At 45.8% G+C, this 18,871-nt stretch overlaps 2 protein-coding genes across 2 annotated transcripts; both read right to left on the bottom strand.

Moving 5' to 3' along the window:
• Nucleotides 1-1,032: 1,032 nt before the first annotated feature.
• On the bottom strand, nucleotides 1,033-5,877 carry ddost (dolichyl-diphosphooligosaccharide--protein glycosyltransferase subunit (non-catalytic)). Its single transcript, XM_023830966.2, has 11 exons — nucleotides 5,620-5,877; nucleotides 5,133-5,243; nucleotides 4,846-4,932; nucleotides 4,645-4,748; nucleotides 4,419-4,513; nucleotides 4,145-4,238; nucleotides 3,659-3,807; nucleotides 2,746-2,893; nucleotides 2,513-2,633; nucleotides 1,893-1,999; nucleotides 1,033-1,491 (listed from the first exon to the last, which is right to left on the bottom strand). Exons 1-11 carry the CDS (start codon nucleotides 5,867-5,869, stop codon nucleotides 1,342-1,344), a joined length of 1,416 nt encoding a protein of 471 aa, XP_023686734.2. The 5' UTR covers nucleotides 5,870-5,877; the 3' UTR covers nucleotides 1,033-1,341.
• A 5,687-nt stretch (nucleotides 5,878-11,564) lies between these two features.
• LOC111853022 (heat shock protein beta-7-like) lies at nucleotides 11,565-15,036 on the bottom strand. The gene is made up of 3 exons (XM_023829465.2): nucleotides 14,632-15,036; nucleotides 12,984-13,108; nucleotides 11,565-12,136 (listed from the first exon to the last, which is right to left on the bottom strand). The coding sequence occupies exons 1-3, from the start codon at nucleotides 14,777-14,779 to the stop codon at nucleotides 11,957-11,959; spliced, it is 453 nt and encodes a 150-aa protein (XP_023685233.2). The 5' UTR covers nucleotides 14,780-15,036; the 3' UTR covers nucleotides 11,565-11,956.
• Between the last annotated feature and the right edge of the window lie 3,835 nt (nucleotides 15,037-18,871).

Genomic DNA, 18,871 nt, shown 5'->3' with positions numbered 1-18,871 from the left:
CCAATCGCAAGTGGAATGCACTAATACAGGTGTGAACGGACCCAAAACAGACCGAGGACGCATTGAAATTGGTCTTGTAATTCACCAACAGTCATCCATGAGGATTTTTTGCCGCTCTTATGATTCTCCTCACTGTACATGGGGGGGGGATATACTTGGGTTCCACTTTATTATTGCCCTATCAGTAGAAATGTGCATTTTAAGGCAATTAGTTATTTTAAGAAGGTCAACACACTTCTCCCTCATTTGGTCTGTATGTTCTCTTCTCTTTCCCATGTTGATGAATGACTAAGGGAATTTGCGCTTTGTGTCACCTAATGTTTGTATCCCTGTTAACCAGGAAGTAATGGATTACAGCTTGAAGGTTCCTATTCACTCCACTCAACTCAAAGATGTACAATTTATACAGAAAACATGCTTGTTACATTGTGTTCACTATAATTTCTATAGGTGCCAATAATCGTGGCACACGTGTTTTTCAAAGAATTTCTTGATAAATTTATTCCAAGAAAAAAAATCCTGAATGAAGGTTTTTCTCAATTTTTCAGTAACATGAAGCTGCTTCACCAAATGGTAGATTTTTTCCAACCCTTTTTGTAAATCTGTACAAGGGGTGCCAATAATTGTGGAGGGCGCTGTATTTATTTATATTTTTATTGATTTCATCTTGAGTATTATGGCACTCCATGCAAACATTTTAGGTGGTTTGGTTTCCCTGAAGTGAGCAAATAGCCTTTGATTATTCGGCAGATTCTGCATACGGAAGTGATTTACGCGACATGCTTATCAACTTATAAATTGCAGGAAAGTGAGATCCGATCACAAGCGGTCGGTTGAGACGCAGGCGGAGACACACGTTAATACCAGGAATGAACGGACGTAATTAGCGGTGCTCAGTTGTAACCGGATCACCCAGGATGCATGTTAATATCAGGTGTGAACAGGGCCAAAGTGATGGATAACTGCTTGGGGCATTTCTTAAGTAACACTGGTGATCTTGGGTGACAGAAGTACGGAATACAAACTGACATGTTAGGGTGGGATGTCAACATTTTATTGACCAAATGGATATTGGTAAAATTATCAAAACAAAAAAATGAACTTTGACATAAAAATAAAACAGACCAACAAAAACAGTTAACATCCATTCCAATGAATCTGTATCCGTTTAGACTGAAAAACAAATCTGTCATTTTCTTTAAGTGGCATTTTTTTAAAAACTTCCCCCAGACAAGAATCACAACACATTAAATATCCTATTAAGGTTCTGATCACACCCAAATCTGCCCGTCTAAGGAAGCCCACCCCGGCTCCCCAGCACCCCCGTTTGCCCCGCCCCCCCTACTCAGATTTCTCCTTCTCTTTCATGTGGAGGAAGACAATGCTGAAGATGAAGAGCCCAGCCATCATGGAGAACACGCTGGCGTAGTAAGGGTATGCCGAGGGGATGAAGCGCTCGTACTGGGTGTGCTGTAGGGGGCGCACTGACACCTGGGGAACAGGCAATGGAGGAGAAGGAACGTCAGCATTTAGTTCAAGGGTGCACTTGACCATACTTGTGTTCTTGTGTACCCGTTTTACGTCGTCATCCATTGCCAAAGACCAGTTCCGATACTAAGAACAGAAGTACGGAGGACAGTAAAAATCCCTGGAAGTAGTTCTTGCCCAGTCTCAAATTTCAAGCATACATCGGTTGCATCCTTCCCAAATGAGACCAATCCCATGATGCATTGCACCCCAAGTTTGTTCTTGGGGGGCAAGTCAACAAGACCACTCTTGCCAAGACCAGAAGAAAAGGAATCTTTGCGTCCCAGGTATTGAGAAAGACCCCCCAGTGTAGTCGTTCTCATACCATTACACGCCTGCCGGGGTGAATCCAGAGGGCTGCTCACCTGGGTGGATGAGTACAGGTGTGTGTATCCCAGCCGGTTGTAATCCACCTTGAACTGGAACACTCCATACACATCAGGCAGCTTGAACTGGACGCTGTACTTCCCACCTGCAAGAGCAGAGCAAAGTGACTCATGCATGAAGTCTGCAACATGTACATTATAGGGGCACTTTGACCATGAGGGTTCTCCCAAGAGACAGAGGGACCAAGGCAGCATATATCCCCCCCCGGTGGGATGCCGCAAATGATTCAGCCAAACCGCAACTTTGGACTGTGGTAGGAAATGGCACCAGGGAATAACCAACAGAACCCCCTAGAATCCACGTGAATCCCACACACACCTGGAGCGGGGACCAAACACAGCCATCACACCACTCCAAGGCAACTCAATATAATCCAAATGACAACAGGGATAGGCAGTCCGGTGTGTATGCAGGTTTTTGGGGTAACCTTTAGGTCACCTGTTCAAACCCAGGTGTGAGGACTCCTCAGCCAATCAGTCCTCTAATTAGTAATCTAATTAGGGAATTGCAGTGAAAACCCGCACACACAGCGGCCCTTTCTGGGTAAGACTGCCCACCCCTCCAAGGGGTGGAAGACCTTTCACGACTGAACACGCACCATTCTTCTTCAGGTAAGTCCTAACGAACGGGTCGATCCTGACGAACTCCAGCTGAATATCATCTCCGTCGAAAGGCACCCACTTTCCGTTGGACAGCTTCTCGATCACGATGCTGTACTCCTGAAGAAGAGCGAGGGGGCAGGGCACCATGAGACCCCAGTCTCACAGACGACTGGAATCAGGAGCTGGAGAACCTCAGAAATCAGGCGGCGTAAAGGTCCTGGCTGCTCACCACGAGGTCCGTGATGGTGTAGGCGGCTGGGGGACTGCTCTCCCCGACTGGGTGGTGACTTACAGCCCCGACCCTCAGAACACCCTCCTCCTTGAACACCCAGCGGGACAGCGCCACAGCGAGCTCCATGTTCCCCGTCTGTGCGTGCCTTTGAGGGACAAGGACGCTTAAGCGTTTCAGACTGCATCTCGGCCATCCGACAGGGAACACCCTTATTCCTCAAGAGTTCCACTACCGGCACTTCAACAGCAGAACAGTGGCCATTCTTACAGAAACAGCCACACAAGTAATCACAAGCAGGCCAACAGGCAGAAAATTAATTGAAAAAGTCTAAAAAGAAACAAGATTAATAATTTTTGATCCTGGGGGAAATTCGTTTGCATATGCCCAGGGCTGTCACTATCACACTGCGATGTAATCATGATTATATGACGCATGTGCAATAATCACCAGGGGCGGGTGAAAAATCGGTCTGGATGCCAGCTTTTTGGTACTACACGGACGTTCACTTACGCCGACAATTTGGTAAGCAGGTTAATAGCGTGCCTAAAATATTAACGAGAGGCGTATTGTGACGCCCATAAGTTAGTAATCTATACAAATTTGGGGTATCCTTATGTTTATTAAATTTGGTTAGCGGAGCACGCCACATGCAACTGTTATGGTAAATCATGGAAGCGATAGGCACTGTGCAAATGGCGGTGAAGAAGGTGGCGAAGTAAAAAGATGTCGGTGATGTGGCGGTAATTTAAAGACCAACATATTTATTCACAGTGAGGGCAGGGGGGCGGAGCTACCTCACAGTGAGGGCAGGGGGGCGGAGCTACCTCAGTGAGGGCAGGGGGGCGGAGCTACCTCAGTGAGGGCAGGGGGGCGGAGCTACCTCACAGTGAGGGCAGGGGGGCGGAGCTACCTCTCAGAGCCAGGCACAGCCTTCTGGACGGGGGAGTTGAAGAAGGCATCACTGAAGAACTGCAGAGACCCGCTGAAGACTACCCGAGCGTTGTTTCTGGCCTGGAGGCCTGCGATCAGCAGGGTGTTCTTGCCCACGGCGTGGGGGTACTATGGAAAAGGGGAGGAGGAGGAACACACACATCTTTACATAGCTGCGTGTGCTTTTCCAGAACAGCTGAAATGTTCATAATGAAAAATGCTTGACATCACACCAAAGGTTATAAGACATATAAAGTTACTTCTCATAAAAGCTATAAAGCTACTAAAAAGTTTAAACTTTTCAGAGAAAGAACTGCAATCTATCAAAATTACTGTAAAGAACGTTTAACGTATGATCAAAGAATCAATGCTATTAAACCAGCAGGACCTAACTAGACACAGAAGTGCATTTAGCTATTCTATTGTACATGTGCTCCGTAGGATATCAAGGCACAGAGGAAGGTACCTGGGTGATGGGGCGGTCAGGGAAGAAGGAGTAGGATGTGGAGGAACCGGTCAAGATGTCCAGCACCAGTGGGTTATCGGGGTCAGCCACCATTCTGGGAGGAAGGGAGGTTACATCAGTTACCATCCACCATAAATATAGGCTCACAAAGATATACACTCCCTGAATTAACCATTATCACTGCTAAGTGAATAGAAAAAAAGTTTAAGTGCTAGAAGTTTTATAAGTTGTTCATTGCAGTCGGTTGTTAACTTGTAGGAAAACAGCCACTCACCCAACACCTTTGAAAAGAATGGGCTTCCCCGTGGGCCTGCCAACAATGGTGGGGGCTTTGAGAAGGTTCTCTGGATCTGCCACGATCAGAGTATGCTGCAAGGACATGGAGGACAGGGAGAGAAGGAAAACAGTCTCATCGGATCTATCCACACTCAAACGTCTTTAGCTTTTGTTCGCATGAGGCTATGAACCAGTTAATGAGGTCACAGGTAAGCCTTGCTCACCTCTCCTGGGTCAGATACGTCATAGTTGTGGTGGTCGATGACGCCGGTCTTCTCCTCATCAAACTCAATCCCACACTCACTGCCCAGCTCTCTCAGGGGGTCACCTAGATCAACGATTACATGGAATTATCCAGAACTGCCAATCTCCTATTCCCCATTATCATAACAGCCTGCCAATAAAAGGTCTTCAGAAGACCTTACCGATGTCCGAGCTGGCAGCAACAAGGACGTTCCCACCCCCGTCGATGAAAGCGGTGATGGTCTCCACGTTGATGTTGCCCCCAAAGTCTACAAAGGTTTGCAAAATATCAGAACAAAGCACTACTCTATCCAGTCAGAAAAATACCAATGCCATGTTAAATATCTCCAAATATAGGAACTTTAGCCACAAAAACTCCCACCTAAAACACTTCACTATTCAGTATTCAAGTATTTAATACTGATGTTTTTAGTCAACCCTGACACCGAGCTTCCGTTCTAACACTTACCTTCCACAGATGGCGAAAAAATGATGAGATGATCATAAAGGAACTGGCCATATTTGATGAGGGAGAGGCCAGGGTCGTCGGCAGTCTTGAAAGTCAAGTCAAATCCGCGATCTGTGTGACAGAAAAAGAAAACATATTTTGGCTGCTATTCATTTAACACACTAAGGTGACATTATGATCTAAAGTTAAAGACAAGGTATCCGCAAAGCTAAAATGAAACACACTTGCAATGTGTACATGCTTGAAAAGGAATTTATATTTGCACTTTTAAGCATGGACAAAATAATCATAAACGCTTGGACGTGACCAGAACTTATTACAGTGCAATCGCAATGCTGATATGCTGCAGACAGGCACAGTAAAGGCTCGCTAACCTGAGTGAGTGCACGGGAACAAACCTATAAGAAACATCTAAATTACGAGCATATTGGCATTTCTGTCGTGTAATGACACAGACTCTCAAAGCGACAAATATTCTTGCACATACCAGTTAAACTGCGGAAGAATATTGAATGAGTGTCTTTGATGTTAAGGTTGTCCAAAAGAACTAGGGTTTTCCCGTCAGCCACCGCTCCATGAAGCGTCCCCAAAATCACAGAGAGAATAAAGAAAAATCTGAGCTGGAGACTCGCCCTGCATTGACTCCGGCAGCTAAAAGAGGGCAAAAACCAAGACAATCTCCTGCTAGTTACTGTTCCTGCCGCCATCTTTCCAGTGAGAAAGACGTCAGCGCTCATACGTTGACCTTTCAACTTGCTCCGCTCCTCCAATCACACGCCAAAAACTAAGAGCGGTCACCAAGACAACCAAAATAGCCGTAAAGCGACTCAGAAAAGTCGCACATAAGGTTACCAAATTGCTTAGCCAATAAAATATCTATAAGCGTAGCACGGTACTAGCTGTTATATATATATCATGTAGTACTTTAGATATAAGTGGAGTATCTCATATGAATGCATTTTAAAGCACACATTTGTTACCGCAATGAATCCTCCGAGACCGTCTCCAAATCGTCCAATCAAATGACGACAGCTCCATGCGGAAGTGGATGACTTGCTGCAACCGTGCAACGTGCGACAATCCCACATGACTCCCACAACAGATAGACAGGGGTTGGAATCAAACCCACAGTCTTCCTGGTAATGATGCATATTCATGCATAATCATAATCACTTCTGAAAATGACACTTAGGCTACAGGGTAATCCTACCATAAACTACATTCAGTGCCATTCCTAATGTCTGGTAATCCATGCACTAGGGAAGAAAGAATTCAGAATGGGTGATGGAACAGTGCTGAAATGACAAAATGTGCAGGAAAAAAAGGAGCTGGACGCCATGGGAATCAGTGCATGATTATGTTCCTTTATCCTTCCATCTATCCAGTGTTTATCCTGATCAGGTTTGCAGGGGACTTGGAGCCTTTGGAAGATGGCATAGAGCACAAGGGTAGGGAACACTCTGTAGAGGATGCCAGCCAATCACAGAGCAGTTATGTAACATTACCTGGAAATAAATGATTTCAACTACAGGAATCACGCATCGGGGTAAAAATAAGACAAATTCATAGGTGAAATATGGTGCTACACTGGGGAGATGTTTTCCGGAGTGGGACACGCTATGCATTTTCATAACGTGTCAAAAATGTCAGACACACCAGCTCTCACCAAACTAGACAGGGTGTATTTTCCCAGAATAAAAGACATCAGAATCATATTTATCTGCCTGCTTGGCAAGGAGGATGCCAATGAGGGTAACTGAAAAGTACTGGAATCCAGTGACTTAGGAAATTGGTTGGGGGGGGGGGCAGAGAAACATGTATCCCACAATACTTCACTCAGATTCTCCCCCCCCCCACCTAAATACATGGATCTTTGTATTTAAATGAGTAAGTTGTGTTCCCCCAATATCGAGTTCTCTCCTAAGCCGTTTCTGGAATCTGGTATTTATTTTCCATACAAAACAGGGACTTCTAGTGAAAAAGGAAATAAAATACATAGGCTTTGAACCCACCACCATCACTCACAACAAGAACAAAACTTTGTAACCACTGTACCTGTTTGCCTATGCGGTCTGTCCATACTTGCATATAAGGTCATGATTTTTGAGATACACCTACTTCATGCACCTACAGTTCAGTCACCAATTATTGGCTTCTTCGGAATTTTGCAAGTTGCCTAACGTGGCTTTAAAAAGCTACATATCAAAGTGCTGATTATCACATCTCTTTTATAGTTGACAGTAGCTGTTAATTTCCATTCAGCCTCAACATATCTACCCGTTGAATAAAAAGGTATACGTGCCTGTACATGTAGAGGCTGGGCTGGCTTTGGTGAACATTTGGCTTTCTAAAAATGCTTCTATTGTTGGATGAAAATGTAATTGTCCTGTGGAAAAGCTAACAGAAACAGATATAACTATACCTTCACTCAAATGCTTTATGGAATGGCAACGATACTGAATCTGTCGCCATAACAGCTATTTTGAAGTTTTTAGTGTTTTGTTAGGGTATTGTTTTGGAAGTGCCGCTGTACAGTGAGCAGTTGTTAGATGTCATACACTATAGTTGTACAGTGTAGCACAGTGTAGCTAATTGACTGAGGGACTGCAGACTGGAGTCCAGAACTGCATGGGTGAACTTATTACTGCGTTCCACTAGAGGGCAGTCATATTCAACATTAACTTATCTAGTTCAGGGTCATGTGTATATATGTATATATCACAGATATTATATGTATACAATGATGAGCCTAAACATTTTGGCCACCCCCGCTTGAAGTGAATACTGTTGGCTGTCTAGTAAAAACTACATGTGTCAACATCTGGGATATATGCTAGTCGGTAAGCTAACATTCCGTTCCTGTGGTCAACATGCTGTGTGCAGAAGAATTTTGCAAGAGGTTAAGATCTGAATGACTTTGATAAGGGCCAAATCATTACTGCCAGACAACTGGGTCAGAGCATTTATGAAACGGCAAGGCTTTGGGGTGTTCATGGTCAGCCGTGGTGTTTGGGTTCCAAAGATGCAAAAACCCTGACCCGTCGACAGGGTGTTGGTCAGTCTCATCAATGTTGGATGTGAATGATGGCTATCCCATCTGGTATGAACCAACAGAAGGCCTACTGTGGCACAAATGGCAGATGATTTTGATGATGATCACGGGAGTAATGTATCATGACACACAAGGCATTGAGCATTGAGCCCTGCTCGGTTGACTGTTTATTGCCTCTTTTATTAGTTTTACTTTATGGGATCTCATCTTTTAGTATTGATTATAGTGTACATCATGTTATGTTTTTGATTTGCTGTTGTCATTCAGTATTTATGTAGACCACCATTGTCGTGACAATATTGCATGATGATGAGTTTGTGGAATAATGATCTCAATATGGAACCATGTCTCACCACATTGATGTCAGGAGTAGAATTGAGTTGTAGAGGAAGAAATGTAGAGCAGCAAGGGAACTTCTGGCATGATTGGAGGACAGAGTGTTCTACCTACCATGTTTTCCAAAATATGCTGACCACTACTGTGGCACAGCCCCTTCCACAACTCAGTTGGGGCAAACCCACCTTGGGGAAGCCAATGTCAGTGACAGTAATGGACAGGGGAACCTGCAAGGTCATCCTTTTCCATTGTCCAGGGGCTTTGGCAATTTTAGGTAATGCTATTTGGACTCTGCAAAGCCCCTGCAACATTTTTGTGCCTCATGGAGAAGGTGACGGCCTCCATGACACAGACCTGCTGTGTGGGGTACCTTGATGAGACATTGGTGCGCGCAGAAGATTTTGATGGAACCATGCACTACTTGCAGCAAGTCTTTGCAGCCATCTGTTGGACCGGCTTCCACTTCACCCACAAGAAATGTAGCATCATTACTGGGCCACATGGTATATGCGGTGACCGGCTACCAAAGAGGATGGCTGTCCTGGACCAGCCTGTTCCTCCGGACATCACTGAGTTGCACAGCTCTCTGAGAGTCACATCTTAGTGTGCTGTCACAGGTTTTTCTGCCATTTGGTAGCATGCTCCATTAACTGCTGAATGAGTAACAGTTGTTTGAGTGAGAGGCTGCATGAACCACCACCTTCAACCAGCTTTATGTCACGCTCACTGAGGCTTCTATCCTGGCATACCCCAATTCATCATCATTGACATTGATAGCAGTAGTGTTGGGATCAGTAAAGTCCAAGGTTGGAGGAGAGGGAGAACATGTGGGGACCTGTTGCAGCAAAGCCTCCAGCTGCCCTGAGCACAAATACTGTGTTTCATATTGAGAGGTTCTGGTTTTGTTCTAAGTACTCCACCACTTCTGTCCCTACTTGTCTGGCAGGTGCCTCCTCCTGCAGACAGATCATGTATCCATTGTGGCTTCTCGTAAGACACCCATGGAACAGCTGGCTTGGTGGATTGCAGCACTCCAGGGCTACGACTTTGATGTTCCCCTGTAATGCCGACCTGCTCTCCTGAAGTCCTTTTGCAGTTGCAGAATGCTAATACCATCAACGGCAAGAAGAGTATGGCTGTGTGACTATCACAGTGGAACCACGGCTGATGATGGTCTGCCCAGTCTCAACTAACAGCTATAGTGTTAGCGAATGACCCTGAAATGAGGGCCCGTTACTCACACTTGGACACATTCATGCAAGAAGAACGCCTTAAGTTTAGATTGGGTTGGGCACCAGACAAGGGTTCCATAGCTGGCTGTCACCCCCGTGATCCAACCCCAGGCACTGGCCATGGCTTTGTAGGAGGGGGCCATTTTGCAACATTTCTGAAGATAATTAAATAAAGCTGGATGCCATTAGGAGTTCCATGTCCACTACCCAGAAAGGATCATTCCATCACTCTGATCCCGATACTGCAAACTGTGGTGCATGAGGGGTAGATATCCTGCGCCCATTCCTCACCATGGTATAGTAAATGTTTTGCTACTTCAGCCCACTTTTAGGGCTGGACTGTGGCCAGGAATGAAACATTGAAGCGCAGGTGTTTGGTGAGGTCTGATGGAAGGCTCCCGCTGCTCTAGCTCCCTTGCAGAATGTTCTCCATCCAGCTAGCCACCCTCATCAGTTCACACCAGTGCGACAGGGACTGCCACCTGCACATGGTCTTGTGGGTCTACCAGACAGTAATTCGGTAGTCCATCAGATGCACGCCAGCAGCTGTCATGCTTAGGAAAGAAATAAAGACAAGTGGGTCTCACAGAAGCCTTTTTTGGGTCCCCAGCAGGGGCTGAGGAGCAGAGTGAGGCTGGCATGGAGTACCTACTGTACATTAACTTCCGTTAGCAGGTCTGGGTGGTACATGAGCTTGCTTTTCATTCACGGACACACTCAAGAGCCTATCAGAAGAGAGCATACGTCACGCTCTGTGACAGCCAGGCCTCACCCCTGGAGAACCCAACACACTGACCCTTGGGGGCAATGTACCCTGCCAGAGACCTGCTGTGCACTTCCAGTATATCCATCCCAGCATGCTTTGCAGCAAGCCTATTGCCGAATGGTGCTCGGTTTGATGGTTTTGTTTTATTTATTTTTCTCTTCTTTTGACTTTTAGTATTGGTTGTAGTGTGTTTGTTGTTCTGTGTATAACTTACAGTTGTCATGTGGTGTTAATTTCCACCACCATCATAGCAACAATATCACAATGATGGCAGTATGCCTGTCTGGAACATTAGTGTGAGTGTGTGGAATATTCTGGAAGCTTGTTTAGCTGCTTTCTCAGTCTTGCTATGGAGACCCAGTTTGGCATAATATTCTTTCTCAGAGTGTCTCCATCCACATTTAATGGCTTACTGGGTCTACTGCTAAAGACACAACCTTTCAGATGCCTGTACCTTAATTCCACAACCATTTAGGGAAGTTTGTTGTTTAAAATGTGGGCCATGATATTTTTGAGCTACTTTGCTACCTTCCTGCAGGTCTGATATGGAAGGGCTGCGAGATGCGCTCTGTAGGCTTGGAGTAAAATTAACTTAGTATCCAAATTTTCCAGTAGGGGGCAATATTATGCAACCAAGAAAAACGAAGAAAAAACATTCTGACAAAAACCCTGCAGCATGTCAATGGATCTGTCAATACTAATTTCATTTAGCTCCATTTGTGGGGTATTAACTCTGTCATTAATGACTTTTCCCTTCTTGTAGTGTGTTCTTTCTACAAACACTCATGTGCAATTTAATTACTAAATCACTGGTGCAAAAATACTGAAAAAAACAGATTTTTCATAGCTGCCAAAATGCATGCCATTATCATGTTAAAATAACTTATTTCCAAACAAGATGACTATTTTGTTGTATGTCACAGGTTTTGAAATGTGCTTCTACATTGTTTTGAATATCTCTCAGGATGTTTGGGTTATGGGGAGACAAATTGTACTTGCACAGCCCTTTTAATAATATCACTCAAAAGCAATCAAGATATTCTGAAAAAAAAAACATTTCATTTTTCAGCTGTTTTAATGAGTACAGTGTGTTAAATATGTATTACAGCTATTCAGGATGTTGTATGAGTTTGTATTCTGCAATAAATGTGCCCAATATAAGTAAATACTTTGTGTAAAAAGTTTACAGTTTGGGTATCTATGTCCTTCTGATGAACATGCTCAGAAAGTCACAGAGATGAACAATATATACGTGAGTACATTTATATAGAAGGTGCTGGGAAAATGGCATAGCGGGGGAAGAGACAAAGGAATGTGGGGATGACATGGTGTCATGGAAAAAAGGATTCTGGGTAATGACTAGAGACATCTAGTATAAACAGCAAAGGATTCAGGGAATGTAGGGAGGGGCAGGGAGACCGTAGTGAGCCACACCATGTTAGATCTTTATTTCGGAGCGAAAGGTCTGAGCGTGCTCCAGTTTAGCTGGGTGCCTGCATGCCTTGACGGTGAGAGTGCCCCCGTCACTGAGAGATGATGTCACCGAGGTGGGGTCCACGTCTTCTGGCAGCTGGCACTTGTGGGCAAATGTGTTTGTTACTGTGCCATCTGCTGCCAGCTGGGGAAGATGGGGAAGATGGGGAAGATGGGGAAGATGGGGAAGATGGCGAGAAAGAGAATTACAGGGTAAGAACAGTGGAGACAATTTGGAGGCAAATGGGGTATTTGTGAGGATAAAAGCATGAAGCATGAGAAGAAAGTACTGCACATGTATCGAGAAGCTGAGCAACAATATATCGATTCTGTGCATCTCATGTTGGTTCTCTTCGCTGTGTTTTTCTCTATTTCAGTTCTAGTCTAACTGGCTTTAGTGACATAACATCGCAATTTCTTATTTCCAAAGTGCAGCAGCAGTCTACAAAAGGGTCAAAATGACAAACAAGCTATTAAAGAATAAGGTGAACGTGTTTTAACCCTCTACCCCCCAGGTTCTTTGGGGATATATAGGAAATCAATGCTCTGGAGACGCACTGGCCATTTGTCATTGTCTGGAATTTTTGAAAATGTTAAGTTCACTGGCAAACATTAATCTCTAGGCTTCTTATATTTGTAAGATTTAAGAGCAAAGTGTTGTTCCCTTGCTACCTCCTGCTGTTCTCCCCATTTTGACCAGTTTCAATGGGCAGCCTGTCCTACCATCTTATTCTGTATGTTATTGCTTTGAGTTGTTTTTCGTGTTTCCTGTCATGGTTTCATGGTGGTTTGGTGTCTCTTTAAGGATTTTCAGCTCTCCCTCTGCTTTGGTTTGCTCAGCACCATTGAGTGACCAGTTGATCTGTGCACTGGGATGTTCTGACGCTGTCCTTGGTTGGTGAGGGTTGGTGAAGTGAGCTGTAGGACTGGCTGCTTGTGGGGATTTTGTATGGGGTAACAGTGGCAGCCGTGAGGCTCCTGGTACAACTCACCTTCTCTGCCCGAACCTCGATCTGGTTGTTTGAGGTTGTGACAATCACGTCCTCCGGGGAAAAGCCTCTGACATCCACAGTGAACTGGTACGTATCTCCCAGCGTCCTGACGTTGCCTGACTGACCTGGTGGGGGCGATAAGGAGGCAGTACAGGAGGCTTAAGGGTGCGAGGCTTAAGAGTTTTAACAAGACTAATTTAGGTCAACTCACGCTGACCTCTGACCTACGACCTATGATGCAGGTTTATTTACTTGTGTCAGCTGTCCATGACCACTGTCCTTTGACCAGGAGGTCAAAGCATGTCTCAAAGTTGCTGCTGTTGATGTGTTCACACACACGTCACAGGTTGGTATGCCTATATAGGCAGTGTGTGTGCATAAGAACATACTCACTGCCACGTGACATCCTGCCCAGTCTCGCCAGCTCGGACACCATGCCGTCATTCCCCGCATGTGAAGTCACAGTCCTGGCCCTGGACCAGACATTCCCTGGCTCACGTTCGACCCCCCGAAACCTCCAACCCCTCCTTCCCAGGGTGTGTTTGCCCACAGACTAAAATACACCTCGGTCCAGCACAGTTGTTTCGAGTGACTGCTGGCCCAGGGTACACTGTGTATATTTAACGTCACACTCACAAATGCATTTACAAACACACATATACAGATTAGCTGTATGCACCAATATACATACTTAAACAAACAGATGAACACAAATACAAGCACACAAAATTACCTGGAGAAATGTCTATACACTCATGCACATACATACACACTCACTCATAAAAAAGGGCATAGATTTGTGTATGGAGAGTAGGGACGTGATCCTACCATATTGGGGGAGGCCCATGTGTGTTTAGGGGTCCCTGCTAATGAACCAAACTTACGCCCTTGGTCATAAACACAGGAAAGTCATATGTTTATGTTTGCAAAGTGCCCTGAGCTCCTCAGTGCTCCCCCTAGTGCAGAGCAAGAGCAAATGCACTCCTTTATTCTCACTGAATCTTCTGCTCAGTCGGATTGTGCTGGTCCAGCCAGCTAGGTCAGGAGAACGAGGAGCCGAGATGAGACAGGATGGCCGAGAGACAGCGGAGGGACCCTGATCCGGGGCAGGTCACTCTTATAGGCGACGTAGGTGATCACTGAGGGCTCCGTCTTCTGAGAGGGCACCGAATTAGCAAACCACCTGTAGTGCCCAACCCCCCCCCCCCCCAAGCCCACCATGCAAGTTTCACCACCGGCACCCACCCCCTACCCCTCCAGGGCCGCACCATCCAAAAACAAAGTCAAATTGCCTAGGGGGGGTCATATGGGTTTTCCCCAGCCCAGCCTTGATTGACAGTAACCTCCAGGGTCCATCCCAGGGCTTATGGCCGGGGCTTTGCTGGAGAGGCTGAAATGTCACAGTACGGTCTGTCTCCGGTTCCCCTGGCTAGGGGCGTTGGATTGATTTTGGCTACATATGAAGAGAGCTTTGAGAGATCAGGATGGCCATCATGAGAACAGGCAGTAGGTGTATAAAGCGGCCGCACACATCCAGTTATCTGAGGCTCCAGAGCCTCAGAATCAGCGGCAGCAGCTTCCGGAGACCCCGCCGGATCGCGTTTCCAAACACGGTAACCAGAGGAACAGCGTTGGCAGGAAAACTCACCCTCGAAGGTCACCGAGCCGTCCCCCAGCGGGGGGTGCACGAACGACCCAAAGTCCTCCCCGAAGATGCCTCGACTCTTCTCCGTGTAGCTGGACGAGGAGGCCTGGTGGAAAGTGCGCTCCGAGCGAAAGGCGGATGAGGTGGACATTGATAGTGGGGTGGGGGAGGCTGCAGTGTCGAAGGAGATCAGGAGTAGACTGCCTCGGCTCGGGGCCTCTATGCCTCGCTTTGTCACTCTGCCTTCAGCCTCTATCCGTCTTTGTCTCTCGATCTGATTTGACTGCTATTTGCTTCTGAAGTTGGTCTCTAAAATCCTCTCTTATCCCAACAGGCCCCTCCTGTCTTCTCCCTCTGGCTGTAGGTGAATTTTGTGCACATCCAGCCCCCGTGGCTTTTATACTGTGGGTTGAGTAATGGGATTTTACTGTGCGTGTGTGTGTGTGTGTGTGAGCGCGCGCGCGCGTATGTTTAGCCGGACACGACGGAATGCCGCAGGCGCTATATTTGTCACCAGAGGGATGGGGGGTCTTCAGTATCAGTCCATGGAAAAGTTTTGTGACGTGGGGGGGGGGGGGGAGCCTTCACAAGGTCGAGGGCAGATCTGTGACAAAGAGAGAGATGGAGACTGGTGGGGGGAGGAAAAACAGATGGGGGGGGGGGGTGCGTCAACAGTTGGCATTGCAGGCGCTGTTCACTCATGGCCAGAATTAGCTGTGTGTGCTCTCTCTCCACTGTCCCCATCCCTCTCTCTCCACTGTCCCCATCCCTCTCTCTCCACTGTCCCCATCCCTCTCTCTCCACTGTCCCCATCCCTCTCTCTCCACTGTCCCCATTCCTCTCTCTCCACTGTCCCCATCCCTCTCTCTCCACTGTCCCCATCCCTCTCTCTCCTGACAACGCCACATCCTCCCATCTCCTTCACCAGCCTTCCTTTTACTCCCTTTTTACTTCTTGCCTTCTGTCTTTCATCTTTTCTGTGATTTTGTTTATCTCCCTCTTATCTATCCCTCATCAATCTCTTTACTTCTTACTTTCTTCCTGCCTGTAGCATTAAACACCTTGAATATGATAACGGATGTCATTAGCTTTTTCTACAGTCTCTTTCATCTCGCCAAGTCTTTTGATTTCAGATTTCTGGAGAATACCATGGGGACCACAATCCCCAATGTGTTCAGGACCATGATCCCACACGTGCTCAGGACCACGATCCCACGCGTGCTCAGGACCACGGTCCCCATGTGTGTTCAGGACCATGATCCCACACGTGCTCAGGACCACGATCCCACGCGTGCTCAGGACCACGGTCCTCATGTGTGTTCAGGACCATGATCCCCACGCGTGCTCAGGACCACGGTCCCCATGTGTGTTCAGGACCATGATCCCCATGCGTGCTCAGAACCGCAGTCCCCTTGCATGTTCAGGACCACGATCCCCATGTGTGTTCAGGACCATGATCCCTATGTGTGTTCAGGACCACGATCCCTATACATGTTCTGAACTACAATCCACACGTGTGTTCAGGACCACAATCCCCACTCATGTTCAGGACCATAATCCCCACACGTGTTCAGGACCACGATCCCCGTGTGTGTTCAGTCTGCGGTTTCCTCCCTTTATTCGGCCCATGCTTATTAAAGCGCCCAATGAAAGACGACCCGCCCCGATAAACACTGCCTTGAAAAGTCCCCCTAAAAGTCTCGGGTCATTACTGCTCTGAGTCTCTCACCAGCCAGTCAGGAAACTGAACACTTTAATTTCACCTCACATGGGATTTCATGAAATGTACGATTTCCAGTTACTTTAAGCATACTGTGTTCTATCTCCTGAAAGGTTTTGAGCAAAATGTTATATACACTATATATACTCTTCGATATGTGTTATATATGTGGGGTTTTTTTTGGCTATGTAATATTATTTAAAGCAACAGCTAGTACTCTGTTGCATAACTGTGCAGTTGGAGGCATCACTTAACGGCAGATGCAGTGTGGCATGAACTACACTGCGTCGTCACGGTACACAGTCACAGGTGGCTCCCCTACGGTAAAGATTAAAGAGCTGAATACGCCACAGGCAGTCTAAATTCTACACGGTGTCTCACCAACAAAGGTGTGAGTGTGCGAGTGAGTGTGAACCCGTTTGTAGTGTGACAAATGAAGCAGAAAACACACAGCCGGCTCATTTTCCCGTTTTATGTCATTTGTTTTAACTTTAGTAAAAATAGTATTTAGATATACAGTCTTACGTTGAGTTACGCCTGATCAAGTCAAGATCACATTTATGTCTGAGGTCCATAGTACACACACGTGGACAAAATTGTTGGTACCCTTCGGTCAATGAAAGGAAAACTCACAATGGTCACAGAAATAACTTTAATCTGACAAAAGTAATAATAAAAATTCTATGAAATTTAACCAATGAAAGTCAGACATAGCTTTTCAACCATGCTTCAACAGAATTATTTGAAAAATTAAACTCATGGAACAGGCCTGGACAAAAATGATGGTTCCCCTAACTTAATATTTTGTTGCACAACCTTTTGAGGCAATCACTGCAATCAAACGATTCCTGTAACTGTTAATGAGACTTCTGCACCTCTCAGCAGGTATTTTGGCCCACTCCTCATGAGCAAACTGCTCCAGTTGTCTCAGGTTTGAAGGGCTCCTTTTCCAGACGGCATGTTTCAGCTCCTTCCAAAGATGCTCAATAGGATTGAGGTCAGGGCTCATAGAAGGCCACTTTAGAATAGTCCAATGTTTTCCTCTTAGCCATTCTTGGGTCTTTTTAGCTGTGTGTTTTGGCTAATTGTCCTGTTGCACGACCCATGACCTGCGACTGAGACCAAGCTTTCTGACACATGGGCAGCACATTTATCTCTAGAATCCCTTGATAGTCTTGAGATTTCATTGTACTCTGCACAGATTCAAGACACCCTGTGCCAGATGCAGCAAAGCAGCCCCAGAACATAACAGAGCCTCCTCCATGTTTCACAGTAGGGACACTGTTCTTTTCTTGATATGCTTCATTTTTCCGTCTGTAAACATAGAGCTGATGTGTCTTGGCAAAAAGTTCCATTTTTGTCTCATCTGTCCATAGGACATTCTCCCAGAAGCTTTGTGGCTTGTCAACATGTAGTTTGGCAAATTCCAGTTTGGCTTTTTTATGATTTGTTTTCAACAATGGTGTCCTCCTTGGTCGTCTCCCATGAAGTCCACTTTGACTCAAACAACGACAGATGGTGCGATCTGACACTGATGTTCCTTGAGCTTGAAGTTCACCTTGGATCTCTTTAGTTACCATTCATATTATCTGTCTCTTTGATTTGTCATCAATTTTCCTCCTGCGGCCACGTCCAGGGAGGTTGGCTACAGTCCCATGGATCTTAAATTTCTGAATAATATGTGCAACTGTAGTCACAGGAACATCAAGCTGCTTCGAGATGGCCTTATAGTCTTTACTTTTAACATGCTTGTCTATAATTTTCTTTCTAATCTCCTGAGACAACTCTTTCCTTCGCTTCCACTGGTCCATGTTGAGTGTGGTACACACCATGCCACCAAACAACACAGTGACTACCTGGAGCCCTATACAGTATATAGGCCCACTGACTGATTACAAGATTAGACACCTGTGATGCTAATTAGTGGACACACCTTGAATTAACATGTCCCTTTGGTCTTTTCTAGGGGTACCATCATTTTTGTCCAGGCCTGTTTCATGAGTTTATTTTTTTTAATTATTCTGTTGAAGCATGGTTGAAAAGCAATGTCTGACTTTCATTGGTTAAATTTCATAGAATTTTTATTTATTATTACTTTTGTCAGATTAAAGTTATTTCTGTGACCATTGTGAATGTCATTGTGAATGACTCAGGAGCGGCACGGTGGCACAGTGGTTAGCACTGTTGCCTCACACCACTGGGACCAAGGTTCGAGTTCACTCCCAGGTTTCATGTTTGTGGAGTTTGCATCTTCTCCCTGCATCATCTGGGTACTCCAGTTTCCCCCCACAGTTCAAAAACAGGTTGACTGGAAATGCCAAGGTGTGAATGGTGTGTGAGTGTGCCCCGTGATGGGTTGGCACCCAATCCTGGGTTATTCCCTGCCTTGCACCCATAGATGCCAGACCCCCCCCCCCCTCCCATAACCCTGAATAGGACAAGCGATTACCAAAAATGGATAGATATTATGGCTCAGTACAGTCAAAGCATGCAGTGGGTGCAGAAGATAGTGATGATTTTTCA

This window comes from Paramormyrops kingsleyae, chromosome 8 (assembly GCF_048594095.1).
Source record: "Paramormyrops kingsleyae isolate MSU_618 chromosome 8, PKINGS_0.4, whole genome shotgun sequence".
NCBI lineage: Eukaryota > Metazoa > Chordata > Actinopteri > Osteoglossiformes > Mormyridae > Paramormyrops > Paramormyrops kingsleyae.
The sequence above is the reverse complement of the archived record's forward strand: the minus strand, read 5'-3'. Positions and strand labels throughout refer to the sequence as shown.